The following is a 25,461-nucleotide window of genomic DNA, read 5'->3' as shown; positions in this document are numbered from 1 at the left end:
CTGCTGCCATGACCTTGGTGAATACACAAAGGGCCGTGGCTAACCCGAAGGGGAGAGCCACGAATTGGAAATGCTCCTCTCAGATTACAAAACGTAGCCAACGCTGGTGTGAAACTGCGATTGGCACATGCAGATAGACATCTCTGATGTCAATGGATGCTAAGAAATCTCCTTGAGTCATTGACTGATCGCAGAGATTCCATGCAAAAATGCCGCACCTGAACATGCTTGTTGAGAAGCTTGAGATCCAGGTCGGAAGGCACCGTCCTCTTCGGGGACTAGGAAGAGATTTGAGTAGAAATCTCAGGACCGTTCCCAGTCGGGAACTGGTACAATTACTCCACAGGCCTGCAAGAATGCCACGACCTTCTGTTTGGCGGGCTGTATAGAATTCTATTCTGCAGCCGTGGGAGATGGTAACCCACACCCACTGATCGAAGACGTGTTGAAACCACACGCCGCCCAAGTGGGAGAGCCTGCCACCGACCAAGGACGTTGCTGGCGCGGCCAGATATTCAAGAGGAGGCTGCCTTGGTGGCAGCAGCTCCTGCGGACTTCTGAGGACGCGGCTTCATGCGCCAGTTCGGACCTTGGCTGACTTAGTGGACGAGGCCGAGGGCTTAGAGGACGACCAGTTAGAGGAACGAAAGGAACGAAACCTCGACCGGTTCCTGCCCTGGACAGGTTTCCTGGGTTTGCGGCATGGAAGTACTCTTCCTGCCAAAAACTTCCTTAATAATTTCATCCAGTTGTTCACCGAATAGACTGGTCCCAGCAAAAGGGAGCCCAGCAAGGAACTTCTTAAGAAGCATCTGCCTTCCACTCTCGAAGCCACAGGAGCCTGCGGATAGCGAGGGAAGTAGCCGAGGCCACCGCAGTGCGGTGGCAGTCTCCAGCATGGCAGACATGGCATAGGATGAAAAGACTGAAGCCTGGAAGATAAGGCAACCATTTCGGGCATAAGGTCCCTGGTGAGGGAATGCATCTCCTCCAGAGAAGCAGAGATGGCTTTGAGAGCCCGCACTGCTGCAAAAGATGGGGAGAACGAGGCCCCTGCCGCCTCATATATAGATTTGGCCAGAAGGTCAACCTGGCGGACAGTGGGATCCTTAGAGAGGTGCCGTCAGCCACTGATACAACTATCCGGGCTGAAAGACTAGACACCGGAGGGGTCCACCCTTGGTGAATGAGCCCACTCCTTGACCACCACTGGTGGAAGGGGGAAACAGTCATCAGAACCACGCTTTGGGAGCGTCTGTCAGGACAGGCTCTGGGCTTGGTCACAGTGGGCTGAAAAACTGGAGTGGTTAAGGAACACACTTCTTGTTCTCTTAAGGTATACTGATGCCTTTCTGCCAGAGGGGGATGCTCCCCTGATACAGGCGGATTGAGGTCCAGTACAAATATAATGGACGCAATCAAATCATTAGCATCTGCTTCACCTTCGGACAGATCAATGGGGTACATGAAGTAGCGTCCGAGCCCCTAGTAAAGACATCCTCCTCGTCCTGCGAGTCAGCTCGTGAATCAGAGCTACGGGACGAGGAAGGACAGGGGACCCTGCGTCTCCATTTTAGGAGGACGGGGTCTGAGATGAAGAGTCCTCTGTGAGCTTTGCTGAGCGAGCCGTAGCAGCAGAAGCGCCCTGAGAAGGGGGCTGATGCATGCTCAGCAGAGTCCGGGACAGCTGTCCCCTGGAGAGAGGGATTCTACCCAAACCGGGGGTTCAGCCACCGGAGCCGGAGCAGCTGGAGGACCACTGATTAGCTTCCAGGCTGAGGGACCACTGTGTTTATGTGCTCGGTACAGGCAGTACGAGTCTACATGCATATTAAGAACAGCCTTGCTCTGATGTGAGACATGCTGCAGAAGTGGGGGCTCTGTCCGGAATAACCCCCAGCAGAGTATATAAACAGAGTATATAAGCAGCTGCACAACCGGAGGTTGTGGCTTGCCAGACTGTTTAACAGAGACATCTCTGTGCCCTCCAGATCCCCCAGCCCAGGCCCCCATTTGTCACAATGTGTTATGCAGACATTGAGAACGCTGATAAAATGGCGCCGGAGCGAGGAGAGGGGACGGGGCCTACTCTGAGAGCGGGCAAATGAGGTATACAGGGGAGGGAATCTTTCCTCAGTGAGGAGTGTCCGTTCCCTGTGCTGAACAGCCGCTGGGCGGAGCCGCACTGTCCCTCTGCATGACTGACATGCAGGGACAGTGAAATCGAAACTAGGCCTCAGGCGAAGCCGGGGCCTAGATTTAAACATGCGGCCAGCGTGCAGGCGCCATCGGCACAGTTCTCCAGTGAAAACCGGAGAACCGCCCGGGTATGTTAACACAGTCATATAACACACTCTCCCCAATATATAAAGTACAAAGGACCCCTGGAAAGACCACTTTCTGTGGTAATAACGTCTCAGTACTTAGCTTGTGAGACGCAGGTGCCAGGTCCCTGGGGGGTGATCGCTCCGTCCGGCAGGATCCTGAAAGGGCTGCGGATGGAGACCGGTCTCCTGCAAAGCAGTGAGAACCGTGATGGCTCCCACTTCAAGCCAGAGCCTCAGGGGATGGTGAAGGAGCGCGGCATGTGAAGGCTCCAGCCTTGTAAAATCAACCTTAACAGCACCGCCGACACAGTGGGGTGAGAAGGGACATGCCGGGAGTCCAGACTGGACCCGCTTTTCTTCCAAATCTTTGAAATCAAAAATCAAAATTCAGAGAATGCATGTGTGTGTGTGACCTCCTGAACACAAAGCATTGAACTGGTTAGATTTGTCATCCAGGAGGTGTATATGCTCGGAGGGAGGAGCTACACTTTTAGTGTAGTACTTTGTGTGTCCTCCGGAGGCAGAAGCTATACACCCCATGGTCTGGGTCTCCCATAAGGAACGATGAAGAAAAAACTGCAGTATGCATTATTCTCTTCCACCTTTTGGTTGAGACTCACCTATTGAAGTCTATGGGTGTGCAAAAAAATTCAGAACCCATATGGATCATCTGTATAGCATAATCATTTTCCAGATACAATGCAATTCTTAAAAGGAGTGTTCTCAAGTTATAGGGATAGGCGATAACGTTTTGGATTGTTGGTGGTCGCACTGTCGCCCCCCAGTGAGGAATCTGAGAAGCCCCAGCTGAATGGAGCCGAGGTGGATCATGCATGCTACTACTCCATTCATTCTTAATGGGAGCGCCAGGGATTGCCAATTATAGAGCTCAGCTGATTTTCGGCGCTCCTATTAGAATGAATGGAAAAGCAGTGTGCATGAGCGACCTCTGCTCCATTCAGTCAGGGGTCTTCAGAGCGCTTCTACTTAGAATACAGTTCATGTACAGAGTCTGAAATAGCCCTTTTATGATCTCCAGTATTTAATATGTTGTGAGTACAGATCAGTTTGTACATAATGCACAGGAAGGTGCTGACCCCTGCAGGAGTAAAAAGAAATTACAATTTTCCAGAAATTCAAGAATAGCTATTAGAAGAAATAGACACTCTCACCCTCAGGAGACTGTCCAAAAGAAGAGAATAATTTATTTATCTGGTGAGAGAAATACATCCGATCAATGAATGCAACAATAAGTCAGACAAACAAAACTAAATGGCAAAACCAGTATTCCTGAGCTCTAGGGGGTGAGAAAACATGGCCGCCTTCTTACGGACACAGCGGCATTCATGTGAGTGGGGCTGAGCTGCAATACCGGACAGAACAAAAGACCTTCTACAATTCGTTAATCCAGTGATGCACAATTAGATATTTCGTAGCCAGTGGATTGATACTTGGTTCATCTGATGAACAATTAAGGACCCGGTTTATTATCATATTTGTATCTTTTATTGGTCTAGTTTTCGGTATTTTTTTTTTGTTTTTTAATTGGTCTTATTCTACTTTTAATTTATGCCTTTTTTGTAGGTTTTTTTTATATATATATGTGTTTGCCTTTTTTTGGTTTCCAGATGTTTTTGGCTTATTTATCAACAGTGTCTTTTTAAAGGGAATCTGTCATCAGGTTTTTGCTATATCATCTGAGAACAGCACATAATATAGAGCAAGAGAGCCTGATTCCAGAGAAGTATCCATTACTGGATTGCTGGTGTAGTTTTCATAGAATATCCGTTTTGTAGATGTAGCAGAGCTATGTCTTCTGTACTGTGTATAACCCCGCCCACAACCCTGATTGACAGCTTCCTGTGTACAGTGTAAACTGTCAATTAGTGGTGGGGGCGGGGTTACACTGATTAACCTGACTGCATTGCACATGAGCTGTAGTCAGGCAATGACATTTTCCTGCTGATAAAACACTGATTATATCTTACAACACAGCCTAATAAGTGACACATCCCTGGAATCAGGCTCTCACATCCTATATTATCTGGCACTCAGATTAAATAGCAAAAACTTTGTGACATTCGCTTTAATACGATGCAAAATGTTTGAGCATTGTTCTCCAGTTATGCAGAATATTCTAAAATTTTGCAAAAAAAAAAAAAAAAAAAAAAAAAAGGTAAAAGATAGTAAAGTACATTACTGATTTTTGTGAACAATTCATGAACAAATTTTGTCATTTTGAAGAATGTGGTGCAAAAACAACAAAATACCACAAATAAAAAAAAATAAAAAAAACCCATAATCACTAAAAAAAACAAACAAAAAAACAAAACAAATAAAAAAAAAAATGATGAATCGCGCCCCAAATCTAATTGCAAGAATACTGGTTTGCACAGAAGACTGCACACACAAAATGAGGTTATTAAAGGGGTTGTCCAATAATAACTGGATGATTGATGGGTGTACGATTGATGGGAACCACAGATAGGCAAAATAGAGCAGCTTTCGATGGGGTTGCTGAAGAAAGCCTAACACACCCCTTGGTGGCCCCATAGGGAATAAATGGGGCAAGAGCTGGCCATGCGCACTGACACTGCATTCTAACAGGTATAAAAGTTCATATTCTGCAGATCCCAGTGGTTGGACCCCCACCGATCAACAAGTGACCACGGGACAACCCATTTAAGTAACAGTACACAGAAGTCTATACACTGGAGTAATAATACCTAGCAAATATATAAAAATGATGAAGTGCTCCTCCTAGCGGCCGTCACCAATAACACAAATACTCCCTCTAGTGGCAGCTGGCAGTAAATGAATCTTCTTCCAGTGGCAGTCACAAGTACATGAAATCTTCCCCTAGCGGCAGCCACCAGTATATCGCAACTTCCTCTTTGGTCACGGGCAGCCATAACAAAGGCGCAATTATACAGAGACTGTCACCATACTGATTACATCACCGGACTGAAGAGGCGTTCATAGAAGGAAGGACATAAATAGATCTCTATATAAATTATCTACACATCTGTCTGGAGGAGGATATATACATTCCAGTCTGCTGGATGGGCGGTTACAGCTCTGGGCATCATCATTTCCATCACTTGCTGCTGATACAAGGGTCTCTATGTGATGTCCTTCTGTCTGGGAGGACGATGAATGTTTCTCACCACACATTTTACCATCCATTCTACTCCTTCATTTACTCCCCTCCTGCAAAAACAAAGAGAGGTGACCTCAGGACAATAGGACAACTTATTATCGCACGACCTTTGGGGATCATAATCTTACCTGACATCAGATCTTATATAATCTTCACACCCAGAATATGACATATTGTGTATACCCTAATGGTGACCCTTAACCCCTTCACGACCAATGACGGATCTACCAGTCATGAAGCGTGTGACGTTAAGCCCCGCCCCCTGCCGCAGGCAGGATGCGGCCATCCGCGCACATATCAGCTGTTTTTAACAGCTGACGTGTGCCTGCATGTTACGAGTGGAATCGCTTCCACTCGCAACATTTAACCCCTTACATCTCGCTGCCAAAGTCTGGCAGTGAGATGTATATGCACGCAGCCATTACATTTACTTACCGCCGCCCCCACCGGAAGTCACGTGCGTGATCACGTGACTTTCGGTGGTTGCCATGGTAGCACAGGGTCATGTGATGACGCCTGTAGCTAACATGAGTCACGTCCTCTCAATGCCGGCATAGTGCCAGCACGGAGCGTAAAGCACCATATATGCAGTTCTCAGCTCTGTAACTGATCAGCAGATAGGGCAGAGCGATCGGATTGCTGATTGCTATAGCCCCCTAGGGGGACTAGTAAAATAAAAAAAAAAAAAAGTTTTAAAAAATAAAAAAAACCCCTAAAAGTTCAAATCACCCTCCTTTCGCCCCATTGAAAACTAAAGGGTTAAAAAATACACACATATTTGGTATCGCTGCGTTCAGAAATGCCCGATCTATAAAAATTGAAAATTAATATGATCAGTTAACGGCGTAGCTGCAAAAAAATTCCAAACGCCAAAATTACGTTTTTTGGTCGCCACATGTTTTGCGCAAAATGCAATAACAGGCGATCAAAACGTAGCATCTGCGTAAAAATAGTACCATTAGAAACGTCAGCTTGAGCCGCAAAAATGCCATCACTGAGCCACAGATCCCGAAAAATGAGAACGCTACAAGTTTCGGAAAATGGCGCAAAACATGCGCCACTTTTATTGGACAAACTTGTGAGTTTTTTAACCCCTTAGATACAAGTAAACCTACACATATTTGGTGTCTACAAACTCGCACCGACCTCAGGCATCATACCCACACATCAGTTTTACCATATAGTGAACACCGTGAATAAAATATCCCAAAAACTATTGTGCGATCACACTTTTTTTTGCCGTTTTCCAGTACACTATATGGTAAAACTTACGGTTTCATTTAAAAGTACAACTCGTCCCGCAAAAAAAAACCCCGCATATGGCAAGATTGACGGAAAAATAAAAAAGTTATGGCTCTCGGAAGAAGGGGAGCAAAAAACAAAAACGGAAAAGGCTCTGGGGCTGAAGGGGTTGAAAGGGAACCAACCAGCAGGATTTTCCCATATAAAGTAAAGGCATACTGGTACTAGAATGGTGAATCCAATCCTACCTTCAATGTGTGTATTGCGTGTGCAGCGGAGTGGGCCTTTGTGGGCCACATCCTTCTGGTTTGCCCCCTTTTCTTTATTTAAATTTCACACCTCGCTGCAGTTAGCGGTGCGTGTGCATTGCTATTATAATGTTGTCTTCATTAAAATGGCGTCAGTAAGCACACGCGTGTACCGACATCTCCGGCGCCATCTTATTGAAGACTTAGTGGAGACTAGCATGAGCGGCAGGCGCGCGTAGATCAAAAAAAGGGAATTTTGTTTACTTACCGTAAATTCCTTTTCTTCTAGCTCCTATTGGGAGACCCAGACAATTGGGTGTATAGCTTCTGCCTCTGGAGGCCACACAAAGTATTACACTTTAAAAAGTGTAACCCCTCCCCTCTGCCTATATACCCTCCCGTGGACCACGGGCTCCTCAGTTTTGGTGCAAAAGCAGGAAGGAGAAAACTTATAAATTGGTCTAGGGTAAATTCAATCCGAAGGATGTTCGGAGAACTGAAGACCATGAACCAAAAGAACAATTCAACATGAACAACATGTGTACACAAAAGAACAACCAGCCCAAAGGGCACAGGGGCGGGTGCTGGGTCTCCCAATAGGAGCTAGAAGAAAAGGAATTTACGGTAAGTAAACAAAATTCCCTTTTTCTTTGTCGCTTCATTGGGAGACCCAGACAATTGGGACGTCCAAGAGCAGTCCCTGGGTGGGTAAAAGAATACCTCAATAAAAAGAGCCGAAAACGGCCCCCCTCTTACAGGTGGGCAACCGCCGCCTGAAGGACTCGTCTGCCTAGACTGGCATCTGCCGAAGCATGGGTATGCACTTGATAGTGCTTCGTGAAAGTGTGCAGACTAGACCACGTAGCTGCCTGACACACCTGCTGAGCCGTCGCCCGGTGCCGCAATGCCCAGGACGCACCTACGGCTCTGGTAGAATGGGCTTTCAGCCCTGAAGGGAGCGGAAGCCCAGAAGAACGGTAGGCCTCGAGAATCGGTTCCTTGATCCACCGAGCCAAGGTTGACTTGGAGGCCTGAGAGCCCTTACGCTGGCCAGCGACAAGGACAAAGAGCGCATCTGAACGGCGAAGGGGCGCCGTGCGAGACACGTAGAACCGGAGTGCTCTCACTAGATCCAAAGAGTGCAAATCCTTTTCACACTGGTGAATTGGATTAGGGCAAAAGGAAGGCAAGGAGATTTCCTGATTTAGATGAAAAGGGGATACCACCTTAATGAGAAATTCCGGGACAGGACGCAGAACCAACTTATCCTGGTGAAAAACCAGGAAGGGGGCTTTGCATGACAGCGCTGCAAGCTCAGACACTCTCCGAAGTGATGTGACTGCCACCAGGAAGGTCACCTTCTGCGAAAGACGTGAGAGAGAGACATCCCGCAGCGGCTCAAAAGGTGGTTTTTGAAGAGCCGTCAGGACCCTGTTAAGATCCCAGAGTTCCAACAGACGTTTGTAAGGTGGGACCATGTGGCAGGCCCCCTGCAGGAACGTGCGGACCTGCGGAAGCCTGGCTAGACGCTTTTGAAAAAACACGGAGAGCGCCGATACTTGGCCCTTGAGAGAGCCGAGGGACAAACCCTTGTCCATTCCAGATTGTAGGAATGAAAGAAAAGTGGGTAAGGCAAACGGCCATGGAGGAAACCCGTTATCAGAGCACCAGGATAAGAAGATTTGCCAAGACCTGTAATAGATCTTGGCGGACGTTGGCTTCCTGGCTTGTCTCATGGTGGCAATGACATCCTGAGATAACCCTGAAGACGCTAGGAGCCAGGACTCAATGGCCACACAGTCAGGTTGAGGGCCACAGAATTCAGATGGAAAAATGGCCCTTGTGACAGCAAGTCTGGGCGGTCTGGAAGCGCCCACGGCTGACCCACCGTGAGATGCCACAGATCCGGGTACCACGACCGCCTCGGCCAGTCTGGAGTGACGAGAATGGCGCGACGGCAGTCGGACCTGATCTTGCGTAACACTCTGGGCAGCATCGCCAGAGGAGGAAACACATAAGGCAGTCGGAACTGCGACCAGTCCTGAACTAACGCGTCCGCCGCCAGAGCTCTGTGATCCTGTTGTTGTGCCGTGACGCCATGAGATCGACGTCCGGCGTTCCCCAGCGGCGACAGATCTCTCGAAACACTTCTGGGTGCAGAGACCATTCCCCCGCATCCATGCCCTGATGACTGAGAAAATCTGCTTCCCAGTTTTCTACGCCCGGGATGTGAACTGCGGAGATGGTGGAGGCTGTGGCTTCCACCCACTGCAGAATCCGCCGGACTTCCTGGAAGGCTTGACGACTGCGAGTGCCGCCTTGGTGGTTGATATATGCGACGGCAGTGGCGTTGTCCGACTGGATACGGATCTGCCTGCCCTCCAGCCACCGCTGAAAAGCCAATAGGGCTAGATACACTGCCCTTATTTCCAGAACATTGATCTGAAGGGAAGACTATCGGAGTCCAGGTTCCCTGAGCCCTGTGGTGGAGAAAAACCGCTCCCCACCCTGACAGGCTCGCGTCCGTGGTGACCACAGCCCAGGTTGGGGGTAGGAAGGATTTTCCCTGCGATAGAGAATTGGGAAGGAGCCACCACTGAAGTGACGTCTTGGTTGCAAGGGAAAGAGAGACGTTCCTGTCGAGGGAAGCCGACCTCCTGTCCCATTTGCGGAGAATGTCCCATTGGAGCTGCCGTAGATGGAATTGCGCGAACGGCACTGCCTCCATCGCTGCCACCATCTTCCCCAGGAAGTGCATGAGGCGCCTTAAGGGGTGTGACTGACTCCGAATAAGTGATTGCACCCCTGCCTGCAGAGAAAGCTGTTTGTCTCGCGGTGGCTTGACTACCGCTGACTGTGTATGAAACTCCAACCCGAGGTAAGTCAGTGATTGGGTCGGTGTCAACTTGGATTTTGGGAAGTTGATGATCCACCCGAACTGCTGGAGAGTCGTCAGAGCGACTGTAAGGCTGTGTTGACACGCCACCCGAGAAGGGGCCCTGACTAGGAGATCGTCTAGGTAGGGAATCACCGAGTGGCCCTGAGAGTGTAGGACCGCCACGACGGATGCCATGACTTTGGTGAAAACCCGTGGGGCTGTCGCCAGGCTGAAAGGCAATGCCACGAACTGAAGGTGTTCGTCCCTGATGGCGAAACGCAAGAAGCGTTGATGTTCGGGTGCGATCAGCACGTGGAGATAAGCATGTTTGATGTCGATCGATGCTAGGAAGTCTCCTTGTGACATCGAGGCGATGACCGAGCGGAGAGATTCCATCCGAAACAGTCTGGTTCAGTCTGGTTCTCACGTGTCTGTTGAGCAGTTTGAGGTCCAGAACGGGACGGAATGACCCGTCCTTTTTTGGCACCACGAACAAGTTGGAGTAAAAGCCGCGACCACGTTCCTGAAGGGGAACGGGGGTCACAACTCCTTCTGTCTTCAGAGCGTCCACCGCCTGAAAAAGTGCGTCGGCCTGAGCGGGGGGCGGAGAGGTTCTGAAGAAACGAGCTGCAGGACGGGAGCTGAACTCTATCCTGTAACCGTGAGACAGAATGTCTCTCACCCATCGGTCTTGAACATGTGGCCACCAGGCGTCGCCAAAGCGGGAGAGCCTGCCACCGACCGAGGATGCGGTTAGGGGATGCCGAGAGTCATGAGGAGGCCGCATTGGAGGCAGTGCCTCCTGCGGCCTTTTGGGGGCGTGACTTGGACCGCCACGCATAGGAGTTCCTCTGGCCTTTCTCCTGCCTGCTGGACGAAGAGGATTGGGGCTTGGCGGAGGGACGAAAGGACCGAGACCTCGATTGTATTTTCCGTTGTTGAGGTCTCTTAGGTCTGGACTGGGGTAAGGAGGAGTCCTTTCCCTTGGATTCCTTAATAATCTCATCCAATCGTTCGCCAAACAAGCGCTCGCCAGAAAACGGCAAACCGGTTAAGAACCTCTTGGAGGCAGAGTCTGCCTTCCATTCGCGCAGCCACATGGCCCTGCGGACTGCCACAGAGTTAGCGGATGCCACAGCTGTACGGCTAGCCGAGTCTAGGACTGCGTTCATGGCGTAGGAAGAAAAAGCTGACGCTTGAGAAGTCAGAGACGCAACGTGCGGAGCAGAATTACGTGTGACAGCATTAATCTCAGTCAGACAAGCCGAGATAGCTTGGAGTGCCCACACGGCTGCAAAGGCCGGGGCAAAAGACGCGCCCGTGGCCTCAAAGATGGACTTCACCAGGAGCTCTATCTGCCTGTCAGTGGCATCCTTTAGCGATGAGCCATCTGCCACCGATACCACAGATCTAGCCGCCAATCTAGAGACTGGAGGATCCACCTTGGGACATTGAGCCCACCCCTTAACGACTTCAGCGGGGAAGGGGTAACGCGTGTCAGTGAGGCGCTTAGTAAAGCGCTTGTCCGGAACCGCTCTGGGCTTCTGGACAGCGTCTCTGAAGTTAGAGTGATCGAAGAATGCACTACGTGTACGTTTGGGGAACCGAAACTGGTGTTTCTCCTGCTGAGACGCCGACTCCTCCACAGTAGGAGGCGGGGGAGAGAGATCCAACACCTGGTTGATGGACGAGATAAGATCATTCACTAATGCGTCCCCCTTAGGTGTATCAAGGTTAAGGGCGACTTCAGGGTCAGAACCCTGAGCTGCGACGTCCGCCTCGTCCTCCAGAGAGTCCTCAAGCTGGGAACCCGAGCAGCGTGAAGAAGTCGGGGAAGATTCCCAGCGAGCCCGCTTAGCCTGTCTAGGACTGTGGTCCTGGCAGGAGTCCTCCGCGTGGGACCTAGGGCCCAACCTGGGAGCGCGCTGCGGCTCAGACCGAGAGGGGCCTGGAGGTGACGATCCAACAGGGGCCGGGGCCTGTGTAAGGACCGGTCTTGACTGCAAAGCTTCTAGCAGCTTGGCAGACCATTTGTCCATAGACTGAGCCATGGATTGTGAAAGTGACTCAGAGAGTTTCTCAGCAAAAGAGGAGAACTCTGTCCCTGCCGCCTGGACAGGGGGAGCAGAGGGGTCTACATGAGCTGAGGGGTCCACTAGTGACCGAGGCTCCGGCTGAGCAAGTGAAACAGGGGTCGAGCATTGCTCACAGTGAGGGTAGGTGGAACCCGCAGGTAACATAGCCCCACAAGAGGTACAGGCCGCAAAAAACCCCTGTGCCTTAACAGCTTTGCTCCTTGTGGACGACATGCTGTTGTCTCCTAGGAGAATGATCACTGAGGGTATATGGGCAAAAACAGGGTATACAGCCCGACCGAACAGAAATATATATATATAAATACGTATCTATTCCGGCACCCTAGGGGGGACCAGCACCGGGTGACCGGTGTGGCTTACCGACCGCTAATAAGCGGAGTGTGTGCCTCCAGATTCCCAGCTTTAGGTCCCCTGGAGCTGCAGAGCTGTTCCTGAGAATCCTCCACCGGCAGAATGCCCAAAAAATGGCTGCCGGAGATCTCAGGGGAGGAGTGGAGCCGTGGGCGGCGCCAGGAAAGTGCGGGAATCTGGGGTCCCCACAGTGATCAGTGAGGGGGGAGGAAACATGCAGGATGCTCCAGCCCTCACATCCGACGTCAGGTCGGCAGTCCCGCGCTTACCCCTGACAGGCAGGCCCGGGGGCGGGATTTTTGCGACTAGGCCGCGATGAAGCCGGGGACTAAATTTGAGACCGCGCCCGACAAGCAGGCACGGTCGGCGCGGAAGTCCGCCGGTCTTCTCAATTCAGCAGCTGCCGCAGCGTCCGGGAAGAAGGTGCGCTCATGCATATTCCCTAATGGGGACACAGAGTACCTTAGAGTTGCAGGGCCCAGTCCGTGAGGTTGAATAGACTCCGGTCCGGCAGATTCCCACAGGGGCTGCGGAGGGAGCACGGTCCCAGCAAATGGCTGACCGTTCAGGATCCCACTTCTCCCAGAGCCGCTAAGGGATGGTGAAGGAGACGGCATGAGGCTCCGGCCTTTGTACCCGCAATGGGTACCTCAACCTTAACAACACCGCCGACATAGTGGGGTGAGAAGGGAACATGCCGGGGGCCCCGTGGGGGCCCTCTTTTCTTCCAACCGACATAACTAACATGAGAATGCATGAGTGGATGTGTGCCTCCTTCCACACAAAGCATAAAACTGAGGAGCCCGTGATCCACGGGAGGGTGTATAGGCAGAGGGGAGGGGTTACACTTTTTAAAGTGTAATACTTTGTGTGGCCTCCGGAGGCAGAAGCTATACACCCAATTGTCTGGGTCTCCCAATGGAGCGACAAAGAAAGGAAGATTTGCCAAGACCTGTAATAGATCTTGGCGGACGTTGGCTTCCTGGCTTGTCTCATGGTAGCAATGACATCCTGAGATAACCCTGAAGACGCTAGGAGCCAGGACTCAATGGCCACACAGTCAGGTTGAGGGCCACAGAATTCAGATGGAAAAACGGGCCTTGTGACAGCAAGTCTGGGCGGTCTGGAAGTGCCCACGGTTGACCCACCGTGAGATGCCACAGATCCGGATACCACGACCGCCTCGGCCAGTCTGGAGCGACGAGAATGGCGCGACGGCAGTCGGACCTGATCTTGCGTAGTACTCTGGGCAGCATCGCCAGAGGGGGAAACACATAAGGCAGTCGAAACTGCGACCAATCCTGGACTAAAGCGTCCGCTGCCAGAGCTCTGTGATCCTGAGACCGTGCCATGAAGGCCGGGACCTTGTTGTTGTGCCGTGACGCCATGAGATCGACGTCCGGTGTTCCCCAGCGGCGACAGATCTCTCGAAACACGTCTGGGTGCAGAGACCATTCCCCCGCGTCCATGCCCTGACGACTGAGAAAATCTGCTTCCCAGTTTTCTACGCCCTGGATGTGAACTGCGGAGATGGTGGAGCCTGTGGCTTCCACCCACTGCAGAATCCGCCGGACTTCCTGGAAGGCTTGAGGACTGCGAGTGCCGCCTTGGTGGTTGATGTAGGCGATGGCAGTGGCGTTGTCCGACTGTATTCGGATCTGCCTGCCCTCCAGCCACCGATGGAAAGCCAATAGGGCTAGATATACTGCCCTTATCTCCAGGATATTGATCTGAAAGGACGATTCTATCGGAGTCCAGGTTCCTTGAGCCCTGTGGTGGAGAAAAACCGCTCCCCAACCTGACAGGCTCGCGTCCGTGGTGACCACGGCCCAGGTTGGGGGGTAGGAAGGATTTTCCCCGAGACAGAGATGTGGGTAGGAGCCACCACTGAAGTGATGTTTTGGTTGCAAGGGAAAGAGATGTTCTTGTCGAGGGAAGCCGCACTCTTGTCCCATTTGCGAAGAATATCCCATTGGAGTGGCCGTAGATGGAATTGCGCGAACGGCACTGCCTCCATAGCTGCAACCATCTTCCCCAGGAAGTGCATGAGGCGCCTTAAGGGGTGTGACTGACTCCGAAGAAGTGATTGCACCCCCGCCTGCAGAGAAAGCTGTTTGTCCCGCGGTAGCTTGACTAACGCTGGCTGGGTATGAAACTCCATCCCGAGGTAAGTCAGTGATTGGGTCGGTGTCAACTTGGATTTCGGGAAATTGATGATCCACCCGAACTGCTGGAGAGTCGCCAGAGCGACGGTAAGGCTTTGTTGACACGCCACCCGAGAAGGGGCCCTGACTAGGAGATCGTCTAAGTAGGGGATCACCGAGTGGCCCTGAGAGTGCAGGACCGCCACGACGGATGCCATGACTTTGGTGAAAACCCGTGGGGCTGTCGCCAGGCCGAAAGGCAATGCCACGAACTGGAGGTGTTCGTCTCCGATGGCGAAACGCAGGAAACGTTTATGTTCGGGTGCGATCGGCACATGGAGATAAGCATCCTTGATGTCGATCGATGCTAGGAAGTCTCCTTGTGACATCGAGGCGATGACCGAGCGGAGAGATTCCATCCGAAACCGTCTGGTTCTCACATGTCTGTTGAGTAGCTTGAGGTCCAGAACGGGACGGAATGACCCGTCCTTTTTTGGCACCACGAACAAGTTGGAGTAAAATCCGCGACCACGTTCCTGAAGGGGAACGGGAATCACAACTCCTTCGATCTTTAGAGCGTCCACCGCCTGAAAAAGTGCGTCGGCTTGTGCGGGGGGCGGAGAGGTTCTGAAGAAACGAGCCGTAGGTCGGGAGCTGAACTCTATCCTGTAACCATGAGACAGAATGTCTCTCACCCATCGGTCTTGAACATGTGGCCACCAGGCGTCGCCAAAGCGGGAGAGCCTGCCACCGACCGAGGATGTGGCTAGGGGAGGCCGAGAGTCATGAGGAGGCCGTCTTGGAGGCAGTGCCTCCTGCGGCCTTTTGGGGGCGTGAGTTGGACCGCCACGCATAGGAGTTCCTCTGGCCTTTCTCCGGCCTGTTGGACGAAGAGGATTGGGGCTTGGCGGAGGGACGAAAGGACCGAAACCTCGATTGGATTTTTCTCTGCTGAGGTCTCTTAGGTTTGGACTGGGGTAAGGAGGAGTCCTTTCCCTTGGATTCCTTAATAATCTCATCCAATCGTTCGCGAAATAAACGGTCGCCAGAAAAAGGCAAACCAGTTAAGAACCTTTTGGAAGCAGAGTCTGCTTTCCATTCGCGCAGCCACATGGCCCTGCGGACTGCCACGGAGTTAGCAGATGCTACAGCCGTACGGCTAGTGGAGTCCAGGATGGCGTTCATGGCGTAGGACGAAAAGGCTGATGCCTGAGAGGTCAAAGAAGAAACATGCGGAGCAGAATTCCATGTGACAGCATTAATCTCAGTCAGACAAGCCGAGATTGCTTGGAGAGCCCACACAGCCGCAAAGGCCAGGGCGAAAGACGCGCCCGTGGCCTCATAGATGGACTTCACCAAGAGCTCTGTCTGTCAGTGGCATCCTTCAGGGATGAGCCATCGGCAACAGACACAACGGACCTAGCAGCCAATCTGGAGACTGGAGGATCCACCTTGGGAGAGTGTGCCCAGCCCTTAACGACTTCAGATGGAAAGGGATAACGCGTGTCAGTGTGCCGTTTAGCAAAGCGCTTGTCCGGGACCGCTCTGGGCTTCTGGACAGCATCCCTGAAGTTAGAGTGATCAAAAAACGTATTGCGCGTACGTTTGGGGAACCGAAATTGGTGTTTCTCCTGCTGAGAAGCCGACTCTTCTACAGGAGGAGGCGGGGGTGAGAGATCCAACACCTGGTTGATGGACGAGATAAGATCATTTACTAAGGCGTCCCCCCTCAGGTGTATCAAGGTTAAGGGCGAAGTCAGGGTCAGAGCCCTGAGCTCCCACGTCCGCCTCGTCTTCCTGAGAGTCCTCAAGCTGGGATCCCGAGCAGCGTGAGGAGGCCGGGGAAGAGTCCCAGCGAGGCCGCTTAGCCGGTCTGGGACTGCGGTCCGGGCAGGAGTCCTCCGCCTGAGACCTAGGGGCTAACCTGGGAGCGCGCTGCAGCGCGGACCGAGAGGGGCCTGGAGGAGACAAGCTAACCGGGGACGGGGCCTGTGAAGGGCCCGGTCTGGACTGCAATGCCTCAAGGAGCTTAGATGACCATTTGTCCATAGACTGTGCAATGGATTGAGAAAGTGACAGAGAGTTTCTCAGCGAAAGAGGCCAACACCGTTGACTCTGTCCCTGCAGCCTGCTCAGGGGGAGCAGGGGGATCTACATGAGCCGAGGGGCCCACAAGTGCCCGAGGCTCCGGCTGAGCAAGCGTGGCAGGAGTCGAGCATTGCTCACAGTGAGGGTAGGTGGATCCCGCAGGCAACATAGCCCCACAAGAGGTACAGGCCGCGAAAAAAACCTGTGCCTTAGTAGCTTTGCTCCTTGTGGACGACATGCTGTTGTCTCCTAGGAGAGTGACCACTGAGGGTATATGGGAAAAGGGTATACAGCCTGACCGAACAGATAGATAGAGATAGATATAGAGATAGATAGATATAGAGATAGATAGATATAGAGATAGATAGATATAGAGATAGATAGATATAGAGATAGATAGATATAGAGATAGATAGATATAGAGATAGATAGATAGATAGAGATTATATATATGTGTGTGTGTGTGTGTATCTATTCCGGCACCCTAGGGGGACCAGCACCGGGTGACCGGTGTGGCTTACCGACCGCTAACGAGCGGAGTGTGTCCTCTAGATTCCCTTCGATCCCCCGGAGCTGCAGAGCTGTGTCACTGAAAAACATCCACCGGCAGAATGCCAAAAAATGGCCGCCGGAGCTCTCAGGGGAGGAGTGGGGCCGAGGGCGGCGCCAGCAAAGAGCGGGAATCTGGGGTCCCCACAGTGGTCAATGAGGGGGGAGGGAGACATGCAGAATGCTCCAGCCCTCACATCCGACGTCATGTCCGTAATCCCGCCCTTACCCCTGACAGGCAGGCCCGGGGGCGGGATTTCGGGGACTAAATTTGAGGCCGCGCCCGACAAGCAGGCACGGTCGGCGCCGAAGTCCGCCGGGCTCCTCAGTTTTACAACTACCGCGGCTTCCGGGAAGAAGGTGCGCTCCCTGTACAGTCCCCCCATGGGGACACAGAGTACCTTCAAGTTGCAGGGCCCGGTCCCTGGGGTTGAAGAGGCTCCGGTCCGGCAGGTTCCACTAGGGGCTGCGGATGGAGCACGGTCCCAGCAAATGGATGACCGCTCAGGATCCCACTTCTCCCAGAGCCGCATAAGGGATGGTGAAGGAGACGGCATGTGGCTCCAGCCTCCGTACCCGCAATGGGTATCTCAACCTTAACAACACCGCCGACATAGTGGGGTGAGAAGGGAACATGCCGGGGGCCCCATCGGGGTCCTCTTTTTTTCCATCCGACATAACTATGTATGAGAATGCATGAGTGGAAGTGTGCCTCCTTCCACACAAAGCATAAAAACTGAGGAGCCCGTGGTCCACGGGAGGGTGTATAGGCAGAGGGGAGGGGTTACACTTTTTAAAGTGTAATACTTTGTGTGGCCTCCAGAGGCAGAAGCTATACACCCAATTGTCTGGGTCTCCCAATGGAGCGACAAAGAAAAATCAATCTATGCATGCGCCACATTTGTCTCCATAGTGTCTTCAAAAAAATGGTGCTGGAGATCGCTTTACAAGCTTGCTCTGATTCCAGTGCCAACATCCAATAGCAATACGCAATATGCATGCGCCGCCAACAGCGCAACATTTAAAGGTGGCAAGCCAAAAAGACGCAGAAGGAATATATACAGAGGACCTGACCAACGGAGGCCCATCCCGCTGTGCATGCCACTCAAACAATACTCATATTTTTGGACCTTTGAGAGAGTTTTTTCGGCAATAAAACATCCAGAAGGTAGGATTTGATTCACCATAATAGCGCCACTGTCTGCACTTTATATGGAAAAATCCTGCTGGATGGTTCCCTTTAAGTTCACCTTTGGTGCTGAGCTGTGTGGGAGGTGCGCAGTGCCTGGTACACACAACATCTACCACGATGCCACAAAGCAGGGCAAGCTCTACTGACACACTGAACCAGATGAGCAGCAGCAGAATGTGATGGAATGCAGTATGAGGAACTACAAAACCCAGGAATTCAAAAGATGCTGCCCTGGATGGGACTGGATTATAAACACGATGCACTTAAGACTTGGAAAGAAGGGAATTTTGTTTACTTACCGTAAATTCCTTTTCTTCTAGCTCTAATTGGGAGACCCAGACAATTGGGTGTATAGGCTATGCCTCCGGAGGCCGCACAAAGTACTACACTTAAAAGTGTTAGGCCCCTCCCCTTCTGCCTATACACCCCCCGTGCTCCTCAGTTTTGGTGCAAAAGCAAGGAGGAGGAAAAATAATTATAAACTGGTTTAAAGTAACTTCAATCCGAAGGAAACTCGGAGAACTGAAACCATTCAACATGAACAACATGTGTACACAAAAAAACAGGGGCGGGTGCTGGGTCTCCCAATTAGAGCTAGAAGAAAAGGAATTTACGGTAAGTAAACAAAATTCCCTTCTTTTTCGCTCTATTGGGAGACCCAGACAATTGGGACGTCCAAAAGCAGTCCCTGGGTGGGTAAAATAATACCTCGCAAGAGAGCCGTAAAACGGCCCTTTCCTACAGGTGGGCAATCGCCGCCTGAAGGACTCGTCTACCTAGGCTGGCATCCGCCGCAGCATAGGTATGCACCTGATAGTGCTTCGTGAAAGTGTGCAGGCTCGACCAGGTAGCCGCCTGACACACCTGTTGAGCCGTAGCCTGGTGCCTCAAAGCCCAGGACGCTCCCACGGCTCTGGTAGAATGGGCCTTCAGCCCTGAGGGAACCGGAAGCCCAGCCGAACGGTAAGCTTCGATAATTGGCTCCTTGATCCACCGAGCCAGGGTTGATTTGGAAGCCTGTGACCCTTTACGCTGGCCAGCGACAAGGACAAAGAGTGCATCCGAGCGGCGCAGGGGCGCCGTACGAGAAATGTAGAGTCTGAATGCTCTCACCAGATCTAACAAGTGCAAATCCTTTTCACATTGGTGAACTGGATGAGGATAAAAAGAGGGTAAGGAAATATCCTGATTGAGATGAAAGGGGGATACCACCTTAGGGAGAAATTCCGGAACCGGACGTAGAACCACCTTGTCCTGGTGAAAAACCAGAAAAGGGGCTTTGCACGACAACGCTGCTAGCTCAGACACTCTCCGAAGAGAAGTGACTGCTACTAGAAAAACCACTTTCTGCGAAAGTCGTGAGAGGGAGATATCTCTCATTGGCTCGAATGGTGGTTTCTGAAGAACCATCAGCACCCTGTTTAGATCCCAGGGTTCTAACGGCCGCTTGTAAGGTGGAACGATGTGACAAACTCCCTGCAGGAACGTGCGTACCTGTGGAAGTCTAGCTAGGCGCTTCTGGAAAAACACAGAGCGCTGAAACTTGTCCCTTAAGGGAACCGAGCGACAAACCCTTTTCCAGTCCAGATTGAAGGAAGGACAGAAAAGTAGGTAATGCAAATGGCCAGGGAGAAAAACCCTGAGCAGAGCACCACGACAGGAAAATTTTCCACGTCCTGTGATAAATCTTGGCGGACGTTGGTTTCCTAGCCTGTCTCATAGTGGCAATGACTTCTTGAGATAACCCTGAAGACGCTAGGATCCAGGACTCAATGGCCACACAGTCAGGTTGAGGGCCGCAGAATTCAGATGGAAAAACGGCCCTTGAGACAGCAAGTCTGGTCGGTCTGGTAGTGCCAACGGTTGGCCGACCGTGAGATGCCACAGATCCGGGTACCACGACCTCCTCGGCCAGTCTGGAGCGACGAGGATGGCGCGGCGGCAGTCGGCCCTGATCTTGCGTAACACTCTGGGCAACAGTGCCAGCGGAGGAAACACATAAGGGAGCTGAAACTGCGACCAATCCTGAACTAAGGCGTCTGCCGCCAGAGCTCTGGGATCTTGAGACCGTGCCATGAACGTTGGTACCTTGTTGTTGTGCCGGGACGCCATGAGGTCGACGTCCGGCACCCCCCAGCGGCAACAGATCTCCTGAAACACGTCCGGGTGAAGGGACCATTCCCCTGCGTCCATGCCCTGGCGACTGAGATAATCTGCTTCCCAGTTTTCCACGCCTGGGATGTGAACTGCGGATATGGTGGAGGCCGTGGCTTCCACCCACATCAAAAACCGCCGGACTTCCTGGAAGGCTTGTCGACTGCGTGTGCCGCCTTGGTGGTTGATGTATGCCACCGCTGTGGAATTGTCCGACTGAATTCGGATCTGCTTGCCTTCCAGCCACTGCTGGAACGCTTTCAGGGCAAGATACACTGCCCGAATTTCCAGAACATTGATCTGAAGCGAGGACTCTTGCCGGGACCACGTACCCTGAGTCCTGTGGTGGAGAAAAACCGCTCCCCACCCTGACAGACTTGCGTCCGTCGTGACTACTTCCCAGGATGGGGGTAGGAAGGATTTCCCCTTCGATAATGAAGTGGGAAGAAGCCACCACCGAAGGGAAGCTTTGGTCGCCTGAGAGAGGGAGACGGTCCTGTCGAGGGACGTCGGCTTCCTGTCCCATTTGCGTAGGATGTCCCATTGAAGAGGACGCAGGTGAAACTGCGCGAAAGGGACTGCTTCCATTGCTGCCACCATCTTCCCCAGGAAGTGCATGAGGCGCCTCAAGGGGTGTGACTGGCCTTGAAGGAGAGATTGTACCCCTGTCTGTAGTGACCGCTGCTTAATCAGCGGAAGCTTCACTATCGCTGAGAGGGTATGAAACTCCATGCCAAGGTATGTGAGCGATTGGGCCGGTGTCAGATTTGACTTTGGAAAATTGATGATCCACCCGAAACTCTGGAGAGTCTCCAGGGTAGCGTCGAGGCTGTGTTGGCATGCCTCTTGAGAGGGTGCCTTGATCAACAGATCGTCCAAGTACGGGATCACCGAGTGACCCTGAGAATGGAGGACCGCTACTACAGTAGCCATAACCTTGGTGAAAACCCGTGGGGCTGTTGCCAGGCCGAATGGCAGTGCCACGAACTGCAGGTGTTCGTTTCCTATGGCGAAGCGCAAGAAGCGCTGGTGCTCTGGGGCAATCGGAACGTGGAGATAAGCATCTTTGATATCGATCGATGCAAGGAAATCTCCTTGGGACATTGAGGCGATGACGGAGCGAAGGGATTCCATCCGGAACCGCCTGGTCTTTACGTGTTTGTTGAGAAGTTTCAGGTCTAGGACAGGACGGAAAGACCCGTCCTTCTTTGGGACCACAAACAAGTTGGAGTAAAAACCGTGGCCCTGTTGATGAAGAGGAACAGGGACCACCACTCCTTCTGCCTTCAGAGTGCCCAGCGCCTGCAGAAGAGCCTCGGCTCTCTCGGGAGGCGGAGAAGACCTGAAGAATCGAGTCGGGGGACGAGAGATGAACTCTATCTTGTAACCGTGAGACAGAATGTCTCTCACCCAGCGGTCTTTTATTTGTGGCAGCCAGGCGTCGCAAAAGCGGGAGAGCCTGCCACCGACCGAGGATGCTACTAGAGGAGGTCGAAAGTCATGAGGAAGCCGCCTTGTTAGCGGTGCCTCCAATGTTCTTTTTAGGACGTGACTTAGACCGCCATGCATCAGAGTTCCTTCGTTCTTTCTGAGACCTTTTGGACGAGGAGAATTGGGACCTGCCCGCGCCCCGAAAAGACCGAAACCTCGCCTGCCCTCTCCTCTGTTGGGGAATGTTCTGTTTGGGCTGGGGTAAGGATGTATCCTTTCCCTTGGATTGTTTGATGATTTCATCCAGACGCTCGCCAAACAGCCTGTCGCCAGAAATTGGCAAACTGGTTAAGCGCTTTTTGGAAGCAGAATCTGCCTTCCATTCCCGTAGCCACAAGGCCCTGCGGAGTACCACCGAATTGGCGGTCGCCACCGCCGTACGGCTCACAGAGTCCAGGACAGCATTAATAGCGTAAGACGCAATTGCCGAGGTCTGGGTGGTAATGGATGCCACTTGTGGCGCGGCCGTGCAAGTGGCTGCTTCAATTTGCGCTTGACCTGCTGAGATAGCTTGCAGCGCCCATACGGCTGCGAATGCTGGGGCAAAAGAAGCTCCGATAGCTTCATAGATGGATTTCAACCAGAGCTCCATCTGCCTGTCAGTGGCATCTTTGAGCGAGGCCCCATCTTCCACTGCAAGTATGGATCTAGCCGCCAGTCTGGAGATTGGAGGATCCACTTTGGGACATTGAGTCCAACCTTTAACCACGTCCGGGGGGAAAGGATAACGTGTATCCTTAAGGCGCTTAGAAAAACGCTTATCTGGACAAGCATGGTGATTCTGGATTGCCTCTCTGAAATCAGAGTGGTCTAGAAACATACTCTGTGTCCGCTTGGGAAACCTGAAACGAAATTTCTCCTGCTGAGAAGCTGACTCCTCCGCCGGAGGGGCTGAGGGAGAAATATCCAGCAACTGATGGATGGACGCAATAAGATCGTTCACTATGGCGTCCCCGTCTGGAGTATTAAGATTGAGAGCGCTCTCAGGATCAGAATCCTGATCAGCTGTCTCCGCATCATCAACCAAAGATTCCCCCCGCTGAGACCCTAAACAATATGATGTCGAGGGAAATTCTAAGCGAGCCCGCTTAGTCAATCTGGGGCTGGGGTCTAAGTCAGAACCCTCAGACTGGGATGTAGGAGATACCCCGGGAGGACATTGTTGGTCCAACTGAGGGGGGCCCGGGAACAACGATTCAACAGGGTCCCGTTGCTGAGATACCGGCCTGGACTGCAAGGCTTCTAGTATCTTAGCCATAGTCTCAGAGAGTTTAGCAAACTCAGTCCCCGTCACCTGGACAGTGTCAACAGGTGTCTCCCCCTGGGCCCCTCTTAGCATAGGCTCCGGCTGAAGAAGTGGCACAGGGGTCGAACACTGCACACAATGAGGGTCAGTGGAACCTGCCGGTAGTGGGGTCTTACAAGCGGCGCAGGCAGCATAATAAGCCTGTGTTTTGGCACCCCTGCCTTTTGTGGGCGCCATGCTATAGTTTTCCTTGAGTTACACAAAAGGGTATATAGCCAGAATGCACTGTGCTCATACAGTGTAAAGTATATATGATACACAAATAATGTACCAATACACTACAGCACCATGGGGCTAGCACCAACAGGTGCTGCTTACCAGCCGCCTAAAGCGGTTGTGAGGCCACCAGAGACCGTGTCTGGGTCTCCCAGGACTTGTCCCTCTTCTGCAGCGTCGGTGGAGCTGACAGGAATGGCTGCGGCGTCCTGACGAGATGAGGGAGCTGTGGGCGTGGCCGAGAAAGAGCGTGAACTGGTGCTCACACCGTGCACAGTGAGGGGGGTGGAGTATGTAAATCATACTCCAGCCCTCAGAGCTGCTCGCTCCGTGCAGCGTCCCGTCCTTCCCCCTGCCTGTCAGGGCTGAGGGCGGGAGAAAAGTAAACTAGGCCGCAAGGAAGCCGGGGACTCTAGTAATAAACGCGGCCGCCGTAAAAGCGCGGCCGGCGTGAAAGTCCCCGGCGAACTACAAGTCCCAGCCGCGCCGCAGTGTCCCATGGCAGCGGCGGTTAGTGCGGTAGCCCTTACATATAAACACACTCAGCGACGCTGAGTGTGTAATGGCACATATAGACCCGGTCAGCGCCGCGGTCCCCGATGCACTAGCACACCCAGCAAAGCTGAGGTGATGCCGTGCGCGGTCCCCACAGGGATACAGAGTACCTCCAAGATGCAGGGCCATGTCCCTGAACGATACTCGGCTCCTATCCATCAGGCTCCACAGGAGTTGTGGATGGAGCACGGTCTCAGTGCCTGGAGACCGGTAAGATCCCACTTCACCCAGAGCCCAGAGGGGGATGGGGAAGGAAAGCAGCATGTGGGCTCCAGCCTCCGTACCCGCAATGGATACCTCAACCTTAACAACACCGCCGACAAGAGTGGGGTGAGAAGGGAGCATGCTGGGGGCCCTATATGGGCCCACTTTTCTTCCATCCGACATAGTCAGCAGCTGCTGCTGACTAATCTGTGGAGCTGTGCTGTGCGTGTCTGACCTCCTTCGCACAAAGCAAAAAACTGAGGAGCCCGTGGGAGCACGGGGGGGTGTATAGGCAGAAGGGGAGGGGCCTAACACTTTTAAGTGTAGTACTTTGTGCGGCCTCCGGAGGCATAGCCTATACACCCAATTGTCTGGGTCTCCCAATAGAGAGAAAAAGAAATTAACCCCTGCAATCTCTGGCAATTTTTCAGGGTTTTTTTAATATCTTTTGCTCCCTTTCTTCTGAGAGCTGTAACTTTTATTTTTCCATCAATCTTGCCATATGAGGGCTTGTTTTTTGTGGGAAGAGTTGTACTTTTAAAGAAACCATGAGTTTTACCATATAGTGTAATGAAAAAGGGAAAAAAATTCCAAGTGTGGCAATATTGCAAAAACAAAAAAAAAAATGCAACTGCACAATAGTTTTCGGGTATTTTATTCACAGTGTTCACTATATGGTAAAACTGATGTGTCTGTGTGATGCCTCAGGTTGGTACGAGTTCATAGACACCAAATATGTGTAGGTTTATTTTTATCTAAGGGGTTAAAAAAAAAATAAATTAAAAAATTTGTTCAAAAAAAAAAAAGTGTCACACTTTTTGCAACATTTTCTGTGACCCGTAGCGTTCTCATTTTTCAGAATCTATGGCTCAGTGACTGCTTATTTTTTGCGTCTCAAACTGGCATATTTAATGGTACTTTGCCTGCACAAATGCTACATTTTGATCGCCTGTTATTGAGTTTTGTGCAAGATTTGCGGCAACCAAACATAATTTTGCCATATGGAATTTTTTGCCGCAACGCCGCTTACCGTTCAGATCAATTGATTTGAGATTTTCATACATCGGGCATTTCTGAATGCAGCGATACCAAATGTTAGTATATTTTTTTAACCGATTAATTTTCCATGGAGCAAATGGGGGGGGGGGTGATTTGAACTTTTAGGTTTTTCTATATTTTTAAAACATTTTTTAAAAATGTTACTAGTCCCCCTAGGTGGCTATAAGGATCAGCAGTCTGATCGCTAATTCATTTCTGTTG

At 51.8% G+C, this 25,461-nt stretch overlaps 1 protein-coding gene across 2 annotated transcripts in view; it reads right to left on the bottom strand.

Annotated features, from left to right (window-relative positions):
- Nucleotides 1-3,507: 3,507 nt before the first annotated feature.
- ARFRP1 (ARF related protein 1) overlaps nucleotides 3,508-25,461 on the bottom strand; it is a 61,378-nt gene continuing 39,424 nt past the window's right edge. For both annotated transcript variants that reach the window (XM_075347804.1, XM_075347805.1), the window contains exon 8: nucleotides 3,508-5,537. In XM_075347804.1, coding sequence (XP_075203919.1) covers nucleotides 5,450-5,537 — 88 coding nt within the window. In that variant the 3' untranslated portion in view covers nucleotides 3,508-5,449. The remainder of the gene's footprint in view (nucleotides 5,538-25,461) is intronic.

Source organism: Anomaloglossus baeobatrachus, chromosome 5 (assembly GCF_048569485.1).
Source record: "Anomaloglossus baeobatrachus isolate aAnoBae1 chromosome 5, aAnoBae1.hap1, whole genome shotgun sequence".
In the NCBI taxonomy this organism is placed as follows: domain Eukaryota; kingdom Metazoa; phylum Chordata; class Amphibia; order Anura; family Aromobatidae; genus Anomaloglossus; species Anomaloglossus baeobatrachus.
Note: the sequence above shows the minus strand (reverse complement) of the source record. Positions and strands in the feature narration are given on the sequence as shown.